The 17,216-nt window shown below is 48.1% G+C and overlaps 2 protein-coding genes and 1 long non-coding RNA gene across 3 annotated transcripts in view; 1 reads left to right on the top strand and 2 right to left on the bottom strand.

Annotated features, from left to right (window-relative positions):
• Positions 1 to 2,404: 2,404 nt before the first annotated feature.
• Positions 2,405 to 10,890, bottom strand: SF3B4 (splicing factor 3b subunit 4). The gene is made up of 6 exons (XM_083591376.1): positions 10,749 to 10,890; positions 9,799 to 9,927; positions 7,095 to 7,637; positions 4,563 to 4,754; positions 3,208 to 3,378; positions 2,405 to 2,925 (listed from the first exon to the last, which is right to left on the bottom strand). Exons 1-6 carry the CDS (start codon positions 10,780 to 10,782, stop codon positions 2,741 to 2,743), a joined length of 1,254 nt encoding a protein of 417 aa, XP_083447502.1. The 5' UTR covers positions 10,783 to 10,890; the 3' UTR covers positions 2,405 to 2,740.
• Positions 10,891 to 10,913: 23 nt separating this feature from the next.
• Positions 10,914 to 13,932, top strand: LOC310752017. The gene is made up of 2 exons (XR_014542792.1): positions 10,914 to 11,117; positions 12,475 to 13,932. It is a non-coding gene; the product is annotated as an uncharacterized lncRNA (long non-coding RNA).
• MTMR11 (myotubularin related protein 11) overlaps positions 13,684 to 17,216 on the bottom strand; it is a 42,303-nt gene continuing 38,770 nt past the window's right edge. The window contains exon 17 of the mRNA XM_083591122.1: positions 13,684 to 17,192. Within this exon, the coding sequence (XP_083447248.1) occupies positions 17,100 to 17,192 (93 nt within the window). The 3' untranslated portion in view covers positions 13,684 to 17,099. The remainder of the gene's footprint in view (positions 17,193 to 17,216) is intronic.

Genomic DNA, 17,216 nt, shown 5'->3' with positions numbered 1-17,216 from the left:
ATGGGAGTTCCAGTCCAAAACAGCTGGAGAACTCCTGGGGCGCGTGAAAATGATCTGTTTTAAGGCAACAACTTCTGAAATCGAAACTTCGGTGGCAGAGAGACCCTTTGCATAATGTTAAATTTGAACCCTCTCAGGCTGTCAAGGAAGGTGTCAAGTTCTCCATGCACTGATTCTTCTTCTTTTAATTGAATTGCTGCCTTAATTATCAGTTTCCCACCCTGTGATCGCACCGAGTGAGTTGTTCCGGAAACTTGTCAATCACGTTCTGCGCTATACACACCATTTCCCCCAAGGCGCGTTGCAAAGAACCTTCTGGTCCGCACAGTAACTAGTATAGTGTTTCCACCCTACTTTTCTCGCGCAAACTTCAAAAGAGGGGAGCGTTGCCCTCCAAAACTGACCCTGGGAATTTCCTCCCAAGACCTGGCATGTTCTTATCCTTAAGTTGCAACATCTGCGCCAAACGGCTTAAGAGCAAAAGCCAAGTGTCCTATCCTGCAAGTTCCCCATGCGAACTGATTGCATTTTAAGCCATAGCTCAGTGGCAGAGAATCTGCCTTGCCCCAGGTTCAGTCCCCCAATGGCATCTCTGAGTAGCACCGGGCAACAACTCTGCCTGAAACCCATGGAAAGCGGCTGCCAGTTAGTGCAGACAATCCTGAGGTATATGGACCAATGATCTGACTTGGTGAAAGGCAGCTTCCCACGCCAGCTAGTCTGGGAGCCTTTTTTGGCAGGGTGAATAAATAATAAATAATAATAATAATAATAATAATAATAATAATAATAATAATAATAATAATTTATTTATTTATACCCCACCCATCTGGCTGAGTTTCTCCAGCCACTCTGGGCAGCTTCCAATCGAGTGTTAAAAACAATACAGCATTAAACATTAAAAACTTCCCTAAACAGGGCTGCCTTCAGATGTCTTTTAAAAATAAGATAGATGCTTATTTCCTTGACATCTGATGGGAGGGCGTTCCACAGGGCGGGTGCCACTACCGAGAAGGCCCTCTGCCTGGTTCCCTGTAACCTCACTTCTCGCAATGAGGGAACCGCCAGAAGACCCTTGGAGCTGGACCTCAGTGTCCAGGCAGAACGATGGGGGTGGAGACACTCCGTCACGTATACTGGGCCGAGGCCGTTTAGGGCTTTAAAGGTCAGCACCAACACTTTGAATTGTGCTCGGAAACGTACTGGGAGCCAATGCAGATCTTTCAGGACCGGTGTTATGTGGTCTTGGCGGCCGCTCCCAGTCACCAGTCTAGCTGCCGCATTCTGAATTAATTGCAGTTTCCAGGTCACCTTCAAAGGTAGCCCCACGCAGAGCGCATTGCAGTAGTCCAAGCGGGAGATAACTAGAGCATGCACCACTCTGGCGAAACAGTCCGCGGGCAGGGAGGGTCTCAGCCTGCGTACCAGGTGGAGCTGGTAGACAGCCGCCCTGGACACAGAAACAACCTGCACCTCCATGGACAGCTGTGAGTCCAAAATGACTCCCGGGCTGCGCATCTGGTCCTTCAAGGGCACAGTTACCCCATTCAGGACCAGGGAGTCCTCCATACCCGCCCACCTCCCGTCCCCCAAAAACAGTACTTCTGTCTTGTCAGGATTCAACCTCAATCTGTTAGCCGCCATCCATCCTCCAACCACCTCCAGACCGCCTTCACTGGTTCTGATTTGAAAGAGAGGTAGGATGAATAAACGCCCCCCCCCCCCCAAAAAAATACTCACACACCTAAGCTGCAGGTTTTGGAGGTGAAGCAATTCTTCACTGAACACACCCAGAATAAAATCAGCATTAAGGATTAGGGTGCCAAAATGCTGAACCCCACAGCCAACCACCTATGACAGACTGCACATAGCCCCAAAGGCATTCGTAGACAGTGCCTGGCACCCTGTTGGACCTTTGTAGGTGTGGTGGGAATTATAGTATATCTTTCATAAGACAGCCTACATGTGATGAAAGGGTATTGGTAAGAGAATCTGCTTATTCACTGTCTTTAAAGTGTGTCATGCAAATTTGCACAGGAAAAAAGAGCCTTTGAGAGCAGACATCCTGTTCATCTTGCTGAATCAGGCATCCAGATCAGACAATACCCGCTTTTCCTCTGAGAATGTGACTTAATTTCTATACATGCGTAAATGTAAGGTGGTGGAATGCCTCTCTGTAAGCCTGTGTGATGCATAGGCCTCTAGACTCCACTTTTGTGGGTTCCCCAGCAGCTGTTGTTGTTTTTTTTCCAAGTAAAGCTTAGAGATCACAACTGGTGTGGTTAATTAGAGAAAATCCACCACAGACGCCTAAAAATAACCAGCCGGAGCCCTAAGGATGGGTGGGTGCTGGTAGAAGGAACGCTGTAATTTTTTCTTTTTTTAAAAAAAATAATATTAGGAGCATCTTCCCAGACTTTTATTTGCAAATCACATGGCTAAGTTGGGTGTCAACAAAGAGGAATTGTAACAACAGTAATAAAAAAATAACGTTAAAACCCTGTTCCGTCTTCCAGGAGGCGATGGAGCTAAAAAAAATATTAATAACATGAAGGATAAGCAAAGACCGTCAACACTGCCAAGTTGGTGTTGGGCAGCCTCTTTTCACGCAGGGAAAGCAAAAACACAAAACACTGGAATGTTTGTCCGGAGAGAAAAGAAAGAAAGTGATAAATCTGAGGAATCCGTGGGAGGAAGGAAGATTCTTTTCTTACGCCGGCCTGTGGTCGGGCTGTCTTGCCTAGGGGGGCATGGGCCCCCGCATGGGCCCCCGGGGCGGCACCATGGGTCTCTGGGTGGGCCGAGGGGGGAGAGGGATGCGCTGGTAGCCGTAGGGCGGGGGCCGAGGGGGCCCGTTGTATCCGTGGGGTGGCATCAAGGGAGGCGGCCCACGCATCCCGTGTGGGGGCATGGGGCCGGGATGACCTGGGGGAGGAAGAAGAGGAGGTATCTGGATTAGACAACAGCCTGGGAGAAACAAGGGACAGCACAGAACGAGCAAGTGCCCCCGGCAAAAGAAGCAGGAAAGATTTAAACCCCCCCCCCCCATCTGTATTTGAGATCTGTAGTTCCACTTCATGCAAATGAAAGAACAGGGCATAAGGAAGAAACCAGCTGAAAAGATTCACCTCCCAAAGGAGTTTCTGTACTAAACAAAAAGAGGAACCTAGAAGGATCCCAACCGCCCCAAGCCTTGTCGACACTTACCCATCGGCGATCCAAAGTGAGGGCCCCGGGGCGGCATGCCCATGGGTGGGGGGCCAGGGTGGGGCATGCCTGGGGGAGGGCGGGGGGGCGGCTGGCCTCCTGCCCCCGGCGGTCCTGGGTGATGAGGGCCCATCCCGGGCATCCCGTGATGTACCTGCATCTGTGGCATTCCTGGAAACGCAGGTGCGGAAGTTAGTAGGAGTATTCGCAGTAGCGTTATTTGTTATCTGCCCTCCACCCTTAGATCCCAGTGCAGGTGCAACATCAAAACACGACGTTAAGTTTGAAACTACAGTGGACGCTCGGGATGCAATCGTGATCTGTGCGGGAGTCACGCTCGCAACCCGCAGCGCTGCGTCTGCACACACGGGTCGCGATTCAGCGCTTCTGCACATGCAAAATGCACAATTTAGCACTTCTGCACATGCACGAGCACCGAAACCCAGAAGTAACCTGTTCCAGTACTTCCGGGTTTGGCGCAGTGCACAACCTGAAGAGTCTGTAACCCAAGGTATGACCGTAATTGCAATTGTAAAAATAAGATGGGTTCTGAAAACTCAAGTGGCAAGAAAGGCAAGTCTTCAGCAGTTGCTAGAAGCTGTGCAGTGAGGGTGCCAGACACACCTCTGCGCATCTTACGAGATCCTTAACTATTTGGCTCCAGGGTTCCTCAGAGACGGCCCAATCCCTCATATCCCTGCTCAATCACTAAGGTCTTCGGGGAAGTCACTGTTATTGGTTCCCCATGACCCAGGTGCTGTGCTGCAGTCATTATCAAGGGCCCAGTTTCAAAAAATAAAAAGGAAATAAAATAAGGAAATAAAAAGCCCCCATTGGGCACCAGAAGTTCAGCAGGTAAAGGGCCTGTTCGACCTCAGTTGGAAGTGAGTTCCATAGGTCAGATAAGCCTGCTCCCTCCTGACATTCCAGCGCCCAGTGAAGATTTTACTCCAGCAAGCAATTTTAATTGAAGTCTGATTTTATGATTTTAACCGGATTGTATTCTTTATACAGTCGTACCTTGGAAGTCGAATGGAGTCCGTTCGACTTCCAAAACATTCGAAAACCAAATGTTCGGCTTCCAAAAATAGTTCGCAAACCGGAACAGTCACTTCCGGGTTTGCAACGTTCGGGAGCCAAAACGTTTGGGAACTAAGCTGTTTGAAAACCAAGGTACAGCTGTATTGTACATTGTTAAGTTGCTTAGAGACTACACTAAGCAGTATAAAAAGTGTTTAGTTAAAATGAAAATAGTAAGTGTCCTAAGAGGAAGGCAGAGGTCCACTGTAACTGAGGGTGTTGTGGTTATTTTGCAGAGAGAGAGAGAAAGAGCTGCCCCCAAAGGCAAAACGTACCTGGATGCATCCCACCTGGAGGGAAAGGATGTGGGTGGGGAGGATGTGCCCCTCCAGGAGCACCTCCGGAGGGCGGTCCTGGGGCACCAGCGCCAGGCGGCATGGGTGGGGGCGGCATGGCTGGCGGCATCCCCGGGGGCATGGCTCCTGGTGGTGGCACTGGCGGAGGGAACGACCCAGGTGGCGGGATACCTGTGCAGGGTGGAAAGGAGAACTGTAAGAGACACTGAAGGAAGAGAAACCCTGGAATTCCATACAACAAAGATCCCACTCTGTTAAAAGGAATGTTCCTAAGAGCGTAAGAACAGTTGGCTGGATCAGGCCAAAGGCCCATCTAATCGAGCATCCTGTTTTCACAGCATAGGAGCCAACAATAAATTATTTGTGGGGCTGGGCCCCCACAAAGTTGATGGACATTTGCATTCAGATGGGTGTGTGATTGATTATGCAGGGCGGGGCTTACCTGGGCCCCCGCAGTATTTTATTCAAGTTCGCACCCCTGTTTCACAGTGACCAAGCAGATGCCCATTTTGGGAAACCCAGAAGCAGGACCTGAGCAGAAGACAACTCTCTCCTCTCCTGTGGTCTCCAGCTACTGGCGTTCAGAAGCTGGAAACCACAGGAGCAGTGGAGACAGAGCAGAGTCCTTGTGCTAGAAGCCATCGATAGCCTTCTCCTGCTCCATGAATTTGTGCAATCCTTTTTTAAAGCCGTTCGTGTTGGTGGCCATCACTGCCTCCTGCGGACACGAGTTCCACAGTTTAATTCTGTGCTGCGTGAAGAAGTCCTTTCTTCCATCTGCCCAGCATCTTCCAGGCGCACAGCTACAACAGCAAACCACCAGAACAACAGAAAACTGGTTTGCCCTTGAGCCTCGGCCTTGCCAGTTAAAGCGAAGCCTACCACCCAGCTGACCAACTGAAGCTTTACCTCAAGGGAGAGGGACATCAACTTCCATTACCTTGCATCTAGACAATGCGACCAATAATCAGAGATTATGTGAGTTGGGTTCCGGGTGTCTCCCACTCCCACAAATCCCTGTTTTAACAGATTACTCTACTGATCAAACCTTGTAGCCGTTTAAGGTAAACCATGTCAGAGAAGTAGGAGCATTCATCTTTCGTGCAGTAACACGGTTTTGGGGTAACTATAAGAACATCGTAAAATGACCTGCTGGATCAGGCCTGGGGGGGGGGGGGCGAGGGCTCTTGTCCACCAGCATCCCGTTCTCGCAGTGGCCTATTGCCCCCTAAGAACCTAGAAATCACAACAGGCTGCTCTGCTCCTAGAGAGTCCATAATCATATTATTATTTATACCCTGCCCATCTGGCTGGGTTGCTGGATCAGGTCAAGGGCCCATGTAGCCTAACATCCAGTGCCCACACAGATGCCCCCAAAGAGAAACTGGCAAGCAGGACTGAATCACAACAGCACTCTTCCCTCTTGCAGTTTCCAGCAACCAGCCACTGATAGCATTAACCTCCATGACTTTCTTTAATTTGGTAAGTAGAGCCTGGCTGTTGAATCAGGTGAGTAGTATTTACGGGACCGCCTCTCCTAGTATGCCCCGCAGAAGACCTTAAGGTCCATGAATAACCATAGTTTAGAGGTCCCGGGCCTTAAGGAAGTCAGACTATCCTCCACCAGGGCCAGGGCCTTCTCAGTGATGGCTCTGACCTGGTGGAATGCTCTGTGCCATGAGACCAGGACCCTTCAGGATTTAACCTCCTTCCACAGGGCCTGTAAGACAGAGCTATTTTGCCTGGCTTTCAGTTTGAACTTAGCCTGATCTTTCACTCCCCTTTCTCCCCTCCCCCTCCCCTTTTTATGAAGATTACCCACTCTGGGATCCCACAGCTAATTCTCCCCTGGTCTCCTCGCTGGCCCAAATAGGACTAATTTAGCCAGCTAGCCCTGGTGATCATCTAATGTTTATTGGATGGATTCCGCCCCTCCAATTGATTTTCAAATTCTGAATTTATTGTTATTCACGTTTCATACTATATTTTATGCTGTTTTTTGTTGCATCAATTAAGTGTTTTAAATTTGTTGTTAGCCGACCTGAGCCCGTTTTTTTGAACCAGGAAGGGCAGGGTATAAATAAAAATTTATTATTATTATTATTTAGTCCAGCCTCCTGTTCTCACAGGGTCCAAATATCCCTAAGGGCCTAGGAGTCTAGACTGCCTGTGGATCTTGAGGCTCCATAAGAACATCAAAAGAGCCTGGCTGCTGGAGCAGGCCTGCATCCCATTCTGGCAGTGGGCAACCAGATGCCACAATGGGAAGCCCACAAGCAGGAACTGAGCTGAAGAGCGTTCTCCCCCAGTGGTTTCCAGCTCTTCTGAAGCGCTACTGCCTGTGGAGGCAGAACATTGCCATCATGGCTACCAGCCAACTCTCAACATTCTCAAAACCAATGAGACAGAGACACAGGGAGAGGGACTGGGGGGAGAGAGAGAGAGAGAGACCTAAATTGAAAAACACCAGCCAATTTAGAAATATCGAAAGGAAAAGAGGGGGCTGCATACCTGGCGGGGTGACGCCTGGCCCCAAGGTGGTGACAACCGGGGTGGGCACTGAGGGCGGAGGAGGGGCGTCGGCGAAGAGCTGGTGGGGCCGGTCGGCCTGCGAGAGGGGGTTCTGGGCGGCCAGGAGGCGCTCGGCCGCCGAGCCGTGCCTCTCGCCCTTGGAGTCCTTCTTGAAGGCGTAGGAGACGGTGATGGGGCGGTTGCACAGGTACTGTCCGTTCATGGCCTCGATGGCGGCATCGGAGGCGTCGAAGCTGGCAAAGTTGATGAAGGCGTACCCCTTGGAGTTGCCCGTGTCCGGGTCGCGCATGATCTTGGGGGTCTGGAGGATGACCCCGAAGGCGCTGAACGTGTCGTAGAGGAGCTTCTCGTCAATCTCCGGGTCCAGGTTGCCGATGAAGATGTTGGCGCCCACGTCCAGGTTCTTGTTGTGGGCCGAGGCCTTGTTCACCCGGATCGGCTTCCCGTACAGCTTGATCATGTTCATGATCTTGATGGCATAGTCGGCATCCTCCTCACTAAGGAACTCCACAAACCCATAGCCTGGAAGGAGACAGGACGAGAAACACTTAAAATAGGGTTGCCATGAAATCAAGTCTAAGCGTCTGCTCAGTAATTTTATCGGAAGTGAGTGACGATGGCAGCTGCCAGCAGTGAAAAGACCTTTGGGTTGATTCGGCAGAAACACCAGTGTGTGAGGAGATGCTGCAAACTTATAGAGGGGAATCATAGACTTAAAATCCACACAGAAACACATCATTGTTTTTTTGTTTTAACTCGGGAGGTGCTAGAGGTATAAATCATTTAAGAAGCTGGTACTACTGGATCAAGTTCATCAGTTTTGTTGAAGAATTATTATTATTATTATTATTATTATTATTATTATTATTATTATTATTATTGCGGCTGCTGCTGCTGCTATATTTATTCTCAGTCTTTTTTCCTGAGGAGAAGCAAGGTAGTTTACAGATAAAAAACCAAGGATTGCTAAAAGCATGCGGGGGGGGGGGAACCATCTTTAGAAAACATTAAGCATTGATAGAATTCAAACTATATACTTATATAAAATTTGTTTAAAACATACAAATAATTACAATAAAAGCAGCCCAGCACCAGCCCTTTCATTAAAAGCAGTCAATTCCCCAAAGCCTGTTGGAACGGGCTCTTCATCTCCCTGAGAAAGGACAAGGAGAAAGGGAGGTCCAAAGTCTGGGAGCAGCCACCACCATGAAGGCCCTTTCCCATGTCCCCACCTGTCAGGGTTGCAGTATTGAAAGAAGGGTCTCTCCCAAAGATCTCAAAACCCAGGCAGGTTCACATGAGGAATTGTGGTCTTTCAGAGCTTGGACCTAGGCCATGCAGGGCTTTATAGGTCATACGCAGCACTTTGAACTGTGTCCAGAAACAGGCCAGTGGATCTGTTCTAGCAAGGGAGACGTACGTTCCTTATAACCGGTCCCAGTTAATTAAACTGAATAGTTTTAATTGGGTTTTCAGTAAGCGTGCAATTAATCGTAAGTGCTCTGATTTTATTGTGTTATTATCTTCCTCGGTGTGACATGCAAACTGCTATTCTGAATAATGCTGGAGAGCCAGTGTGGGGTAGTGGTTAAGAGCAGTAGATTCGTAATCTGGGGAACCAGGTTTGCGTCTCCGCTCCTCCACATGCAGCTGCTGGGTGACCTTGGGCCAGTCACACTTCTTTGAAGTCTCTCAGCCCCACTCACCTCACAGAGTGTTTGTTGTAGGGGAGGAAGGGAAAGGAGAATGTTAGCCGCTTGGAGACTCCTTCGGGTAGTGATAAAGCGGGATATCAAATCCAAACTCCTCCTCCTCTTCTTCATCTCATAAGGTAGGGGGCACCCGGGATAAGTTTACGGAACCGGGGGGGGGGGGGTCCCAAAATATTCGGGAGCCACTGCTTTGCTGGGTGGGGGAGAGGGGTTATTTGCTTGTTTCAGTTTGCACTGTAAGCCACCTGGGATAAATATCATGTAAGGAAGGCATGTGAATGCTTTGAATATGGAAATTGTCCCAGTACCGCAACCATTTTTACATTGTAACTGTTTTTAAATGTGCATATTGTTTTTGTATATTTAGAATCGTTTTTGTCCTTTTCTTGTTTCAAGGTTGCAACTGCTTCATTTGTTTTGTAATTACTTATTTTGTTGTGGCAGCCAACAGGGGCCTTTTTAAAGAAAAGCTAATTAAATAAGCAAACCTACAGGGTAAGCGCTCTGCCATAGCCTAGTGGAGGAGCACCCACTCTGCAAGCGGAATGTCCCAGGTTCAACTCCCAGTGGCATCTCATGGTAGGGTTGGGAGAGAACCTCTGCCTGAAATGCTGGAGAGCTGCTGCCAGTCAGTGTAGACAACACTGAGCTAGATGGGCAAATGGGTCTGACTCAGGAAAAGGCAGCTTCCTATGCTGCTAGGTGCACCTTATATGCACGGAAATTACTGATTATTCACCCCCCCCCCCCAAGGAGACAATTCTTATGCACGTGAGTGAACTGGACTTTTCTGCAAGATAGGTGGGACCATCGCTCGCTCATGAGCAAAGCCAAAGGAAGATTTATGGCTCAGGTTGGTCATCCTGGCTGACAACACATGGGAGATGGAGTCCAAGAACATGGAGGGCGCCATGTTACATCCGCTGACAAACATGCTCCCTCCAAAACAACATGCTCTTGGCATCGCTTACCTTGATGCTGGCCAGTGACTCTGTCTTTGGGCATGTGGGTATTGACGACCGGACCTGCCTGGAGGAACAGCTCCCACAGGAGAGGTTCGCTGACCTTTTCGTCCAGGCCTCCAACGTACACAGTGGCATCTGGAGCGGAGAGGAAAGAGACACACACATCAGTTGCATGGACAGAGAGAGCAGGCTCTTCAGAGATCTCTCCACCAACTCATCCAGACGAATGCACTACGGGCAGGTTGGACTAGATGACCGTTGGATCCCTTCCAACTGGCCTATGCAATTAATGGACATATAAGCTAGACGTATACATTGATTTTCACTTCAAGTATGCCTGAAGTTAGTTGCAACTTAATAACATTTCAGTAGACACCTGCACTCGCGAAAGCCGAATTATTAACAATAATTAGCATCCGTTACTGCAAATAAAAATAGCAGCTTAAACTTAATAATATAAACAAAAGTAGCTTTTATATTATAATAATAATAATAATAATAATAATAATAATAATAATAGTGCCTTTAATGTCGCCCACGCCGTACAAAAAGGGGAAGCGACCCCAATGTAGACTGGCCTGACAGTAAGGGTGATGATAAATATAGCCACACGCACTTGTGAAATCTTTATTAATTGTAATTAGCCTCTGTTGCTATTAACAAGATCAGCTTCAACTTCACCCACCCACTTCCAAAACGGGAAGCTCCCCCTATATAGAGACTGTTCTGTTGGCAATAATAATTAGCAGCTGCTACTACTACTGATTAATATTATTATTACTGCTACTACTAATACTACTACAGCATTAATCCCTCCCTATGCAAAGCCAATGGTCCTGCCACGCCAAGAGGGGAGGGGAGGGGTTTTTTGGGGGGGCTACAACCCATAATAGTTCTCCACTTCAACAGCCTCCGCCCTGAAGAAGGGGGACCTGCCCCCCAGCCCCAGCCCTCACCTTGGTTCCTCTCGGAGATGGGCCCAGCCGCCATCTTGGCGCCACTTTCCAACTACCTCGCGACCCCAACGCCTCAAGCACGACGGCCTCCCAGGAGCCACTGCCGACGCCGCCCCGCCCACCGGAAGCGGCGCGTACTACCGGCGATCCCTAGGCGCCGTCGGCCATCTTAGGAGCGGGCAGTTAAAGAAGGCGGGAGACCGGACGTGACGTTGTGAAACAGCAGGCCGGCCCTCGTCAGGTTTAAACGGAGGAGGTGAAACGCCCGCTCCGGCCTTGTTAAGGTGAAAGCGGCGCCACCATTTTGAAAGAGGGCAGGCGGAAGTTGCCGTGCGTAAGAAGGTGCTAACGGAATAAACGCACTATGAGGTAATTCTAATATCGTGTCGTAATAAAATGTATATTATAACACATATATATTATATATTATATTATTTTATATATATGGATATAAATATAGATATAGACACACATATATATATTTGTGTGTGTGAATGTTTTTTCACCTCAGGATTTTCTCCTCAGAAATTGTTAGTTTTGCGACTGTTACTATATTCCATATACAGTACTGTATTTGGAGTATAGTACGCAGTATCATACGTTAATTGTACGCAACAGGAAGCGATAAGGTCGAAATGGCGGTTGGTTGGGGACGTCACTTCCGGTACCATCCCGAGCGTGGAGTGCCCTTTCCCTCCCAATACAAAACACACGACGAAGTGGAGAAAGCGGCGCTCCTTGCGGGAAAGAGAAAAAAAAGGCCCAAAACGCGGGCAAATCAGCGTCGGCGTAGCTCCACCTCGTCCCTCCCCTCCCTCCTGATTGGGTCACTTGGTCTCCAGCATTCGAAACAGACAGGACTCTGTTTCGCTCAGATTTACCAGGAGGGTGAATTTGGGGTACAGTATATGCACCTATGCAGTGGCTCAGCCAATTGGGCTGCATGCACACTATACATTTAAAGCACGTATTTCCCTCCACCCCAAATCTTGGGAAGTTGAGTTTACCCCTTGCAGAGCTACAATTCCCAGCACGCTTTACAAACTACAGTTCCCAAGACATAGCTGTCAACGTTTCCCTTTTTTAAAGGGAAATTCCCTTATTCCAAATAGGATTCCTCGCAAGAAAAGGGAAAAGTTGACAGCTATGGAGCTATGGGCTTTAAAATGTTTGCCGTGTTGCAGTCCCATTGAAAAACAGCAAGATTCTAGTCCTCACGGTGAGTTTTACCTTTTGTGCAGAAGGCTAGTCTCAAAACGCATTCCCACGTCCATTTTCTTCACATTTTTACCCCACCTTTTTCTCCAAGGAGCTCATTGTGGTGTGTCCAGTTCTCTCTATCTCCTCCTTTCATCCCCAAACCAGAGAGACATCACCCAGATTACACAGCTAACATCAATATATTTCCCCTGCTTAGCACAAACATTTGCCTTGGGTGAGCAGCATAACATGAAGAGGGCACAGAAAATGTACAGCATTGGCATAACAGTAGTCCCCCAAAGCCATCGTAAGTTGGGCTTCCACAAATGGGACATATTTGGGCCTGAGGCAGAGATGTCCAAACTTTTTTCAAAGAGGGCCAGATTTGATGAAGTGAAGGGCCGTGAGGGCCGACCAAATTTGTTGACCTTTTTTTAACGATTGAAGTTGTTGAGCTTGCTTTCTGATTTTACCCCAAAGTTATTGAGCTTTTTAGGATTGAAGTTGTTGAGGTTTTTTTTTTTAGGATTTTATCCCAAGACATAAACTGCCACAGGGGCCGGATTGAACCAACCGGTGGGCCAGATTAGGCCCCCAAAACGGACCTAATCCTGACCTAAGGTGAGTCACACCTGTGGCACCATTTTCCTGTGCGGGGGGTGGGGTCCTGATTCTAGGGACATACGACAGATGGAAAAATAAGAGTGAGGATCTTCTGGATGACATATTTACTAAGAATTCATCCTGGCTTCTTTGCAGGGAGATTAGACAACATTGGCTATTTATAGAGGATTCATTCCGATGTGTTTCCAGGGAGGTTAGATGATGTGTCGAAGCAGATGTCATCTAGTGTATTTCCCATCTCTTTCATTTCCCTCAAAAGTTCCCTCTTTTAGGGAGGCAGGCTTGTTACTCCAGAGCTCACCATCATCCCCTAATTGTGCAATCTAGATTTGAAAATATGTGATTGATTCCCGCCACCAAACAGTGACAGTCTGGAAGCACCCAGACACACACACATTTTATCCGCCATATCAGAATGATCCTTCCAGTTTACCTATCTGGGTGGTAGTAGCAATGACAGAACTGAATTACATGAAGCTGAAGACAAATTTAAGAGCAGCCATGAGGCCACGAGCGGTCGGGAGCAGAAGGCTCATCCCATCAGCTTTGCAGAAAGATGAGCTCCACTAGGCACCTGTGAACTGTTTATTTGCCAGTTGGCCTGATTTTCGTTTTTCGTCTTCCCTCCATGGCCTTTTACCCTTGTATGTCGTAGTTATGTTTTGTTTTTTGTTTTAAAAAGGTTATAAGCCTGTGGGCACCAGGGACTCTTGTTTCAATTGATAGTGCGTAAACCACTCCGGGAGACTTTGGGGCTGAAAATCCCAGTGGCAAATGCCGTAAATAAATAAATGAATCAACAAACAAATATATTTTCCCCAGCAGCAGAAAGCCAGGTGCTTCTGGGAAGTCCACAAAAAGGGCTTGTGAATGCAACAGTCCAGTGTTGTTTTTTCCTCAGCATCTGGGATGCATAAAGGGGGTTCTTTTCTTTCTTTTAATCTCGTGTCTGTTTAAGGAGAGAAGGCTGCAGTGTCACAAGCCCTGACCATATATTATCCCCTTAAAACAGCTGTAGGACAGTTTGTAGCCAAAGGCTGGGGAGGGGGGCGCTTTTCCTCCAACTTACAAATGTCCCTGGGAGCAAATCCATTTACAATTACCTGCAGAATTGTATTCACAAGGTACTTATTTATTTATTTGAAATTGTTCTTTAGCTTAAAACTGCTTGTTTCCCCATTAGCTCTAAAAGGCTTCTGGACCAAAGCTTACAAAATGGAAATGGAAACATTTAACAGCAAATATGTAACAGCAGCATTTTAACCCCCTTTGCTTGGGGGCAAAAGGAAAAAAACACAAAAACCCTATATCTTAAATGGAAATACTTTCCCACTATGGATTTTCTCCTGTTAGGGAGGGGGGGGGGGACACATTGAAGGAACACGACAACAAGACAGTGCAAACATAATATACAGAAATGGATGGAGAGACGTATTAAGTTCCTAAGTACCAGCATCGCATTTCGGCGTTCCCAGGCAACGGCGTACCAAAGGACTCCGCTTTGATGATTTATAGATACCAGACATATGAAGCAACATTGAATGCTGCCTGACGAACACTGTTAGTGAATTTCCAGGGTGGGGGGGGCTCCTGTTTTTTAACAAGCCTCGGGGAAACCTATTCTTGAGTATGGAGTGACAGCAGCAGCAACTGTTTTACAGTGGAACGGACTCCCTTGAAAGGTGGCAAACTCTCCTTCCTTGGAGGTTTTTAAGCACAGGTTGGGTGATCCTCTGTCATGGATGTTTTATCTGTGATTCCTGCATTGCAGAAAATTGGACTAGAATGGTCCTTGGAGTCTCTTCCAACTCTACAATTCTGTGATTTTGGGATAAAGCCCTTTAGAGGACTCTCCAACACATGCACACAGCTGTACCGTGTTCTTTCATTTCTGAACAGTACACACAGCAGAAAATTCCACCATTTCTGCCTAGGGGACAATAATTTGTTGGAGCAGACCAGCTCTTTTTTAATTCATTGTCCTGTTTGCAACCAGGGTGGTCCCTTTATTTAACCACAGGGCAATATCTCAGGCCAGTAAGCAGGCTAGAGGCAGGGGATGGGATTTCTCTCACATACATAACATGCCATTTCTCAATAAGTGCTATATTTTTTAAAAAAAGCTTCTCTGAACATCTGTTTTGGCACCTCTTATCTTCCACACCAAACTTTTTTTTAAAAAAAAGTGACTGCGGAAATGACCACAGAAAGTGCTAAAGAAGAACTGGGGTGTGTATGTACCCCAGAACTGGCCAGAAAATCTGGTTTACAGATTGCGAAAGCATGATTTCCTAGTTTAATAATAATAATAAAGCTTCCCGTCAGTTCTGTCCAGAGCTTTGAGGCCATTAGATTTATTGCTCAGCTTGGCAGGAAAGAAAAATCTGCTGTCGGGAGAATCCTTGGAGAATCCTCCTGAACATTTCACTTTCCAAAGTTTGTTCAAACTTATTTGCAAGCCCTTGTTGCAGCCTTGTGGGTGCAGATCTAATGAGGTTGGGGCCCGCTCAGCACTGGATCCCAAAGCATCAAAGTATTGATCACTCAGCAGCAGTTGAAAAGGAAAAGTCACCCCACCATCTCTGATAGAGGAGGAACAACATTTCACTTCTATTCCCCTACAAAGAAGAGCAAGATTCTAATAGTCCAGGGTTCTTGTTTGGTTTTTTACAGACTGCAAAGGAAAGCTCATGCCTAACACTGCAGTCTAGGGACTGAAGGAGGTGCCGGTCCACTAGCCAATTTCTCATGGGCTGCCTGACGCTTGCAAATATGCCTGGACGAAGCAGATATTCTGTGCAAGAAGAGTCTTCTGGATGAGGCCAAGGAGGCTCACCTGGTTCAGAATCCTGGTCTCATAACCAGATGCCTCCAATGAACTCACGCGCCGGATTTAAGCACAATAGCATTGCCCCCTCCTGTGGTCTCCAGCAACTGGGGTTCAGAGGCATTTCTTCCTCCAACTACAGAGGCAGAGCATAGCCATCCTGGCTAGTAAAGGAAAAGGTAAAGGGATCCCTGACCATTAGGTCCAGTTGTGGCCGACTCTGGGGTTGTGGCGCTCATCTCGCTTTATTGGCTGAGGGAGCCAGCGTACAGCATGTGGCCAGCATGACTAACCCACTTCTGGCGATCCAGAGCAGCGCACGGAAACGCCGTTTACCTTCCTGCCAGAGTGGTACCTATTTATCTACTTGCACTTTGACATGCTTTCAAACTGCTAGGTTGGCAGGAGCTGGAACCGAGCAACGGGAGCTCATCCAGTCGCGGGGATTCGAACCGCCGACCTTCTGATCGGCAATTCCTAGGCTCTGTGGTTTAACCCAAAGTGCCACCTGCGTCCCTATATCCTGGCTAGTAGCCCTCGATAACTCTCTCCTCCATGAGCGTGTCTAATCCTCTTTTAAAGTCATCTGGGCTGGGGGCCATCACTGCCTCCTGTGATGCTCTCAAGATGTTGTTCATCTCCAAGCCCCCTCGCAGCTGCAGCAACCAGTGCAACAAGTGGTTAGGGATGACAGCGAGAGCCGAAGCCCACCAACATCTGGAGGGAACCGCATTGGCTACCCCACGTTTTAAGTCTTACGAGAACTGGACATTTTGGGGACATATAGGTCAATACCCCTTGGTGGGTTCTAGGAGGCAGAGAGAATAAAGCAGACTACACAGAGCTGGTCAGCCCACTCTGAGCTACCAGGTACTTCCAGGCACTTCCAGGCAGGTGTTTATCATGGGATGGTTGCTCCTCAAGCATTCAGGCCTTTGCGGGGGGCATCATGATAGCAACATCAGAATGCCAGCAGCCCATGTTATTCCCCGCTGGCCCCCCTCCCCACCAAATTTAATCTGGATTAGTGACACGTCACACATTTCAGGCACATGACTTCTCCCAAAGAATCCTGGGAACTGTAGTTGGTGATCTTTAGCGCACCTGACAAACTACATTTCCCTACATTTTCTTTGGGGGGAGCCACGTAAATGTATGCGGCTTTAGTAAGTTTTTTAATTTAAAAAAGAAAAGACAAAGCAAACACCTGATGGCAGGCACCCAATATCGCAGCGATATTAAGCCCCACATCCCATTGCAATCAAAGCAGAACATTTGGGGCGAATATAAATTCAGGACAGAACCACAGATGGGTCAGTAAGATCTGTTTGCTGAGCCAGGCAACTTCAGAACAGACACTTCCGATGATTCGAGGCACGGTCGTCCAGCCACAAACATCAATCCCATAGCCTGAGTGCATCAGTTTTCTGCCAGCTGGGTAAGATTTCCAAATGGAGCTCTGTGAAAATTGCAGGGGGTTGGACTGGATGACCCTTGGGGTCCCTTCCAACTCGACGATTCTGCGAATCTCTGAAATGTGCATATTGAACTGCTGTCTCTTCTTGGAAAGCGGGATGCACCAGGTCTGCGTTGGATACGCTGAGGACCCGCCCCGTTCTTGATGGGGTGGCAGGAGGGAGCTCCAGGCAGTCTGCGTGGGCTCTGCGTGGAACGCTTCGGCCTTCTCGAGCATCGTGCCGCTAGCTTCCTCTAGCTTGCCAGTAGTTCAGCCGCTCTTGGAGCAGGTCCAGTTCCTCAGTGAGGCCCACAATGCTGGGAGCAAAGAGACCAGCCTGAAAAGAAAGGCAAGACTGCTG

The sequence above is a fragment of the Podarcis filfolensis genome (genome assembly GCF_964270895.1).
Source record: "Podarcis filfolensis genome assembly, chromosome: 16".
NCBI classification, from domain to species: domain Eukaryota; kingdom Metazoa; phylum Chordata; class Lepidosauria; order Squamata; family Lacertidae; genus Podarcis; species Podarcis filfolensis.
Note: the sequence above shows the minus strand (reverse complement) of the source record. Positions and strands in the feature narration are given on the sequence as shown.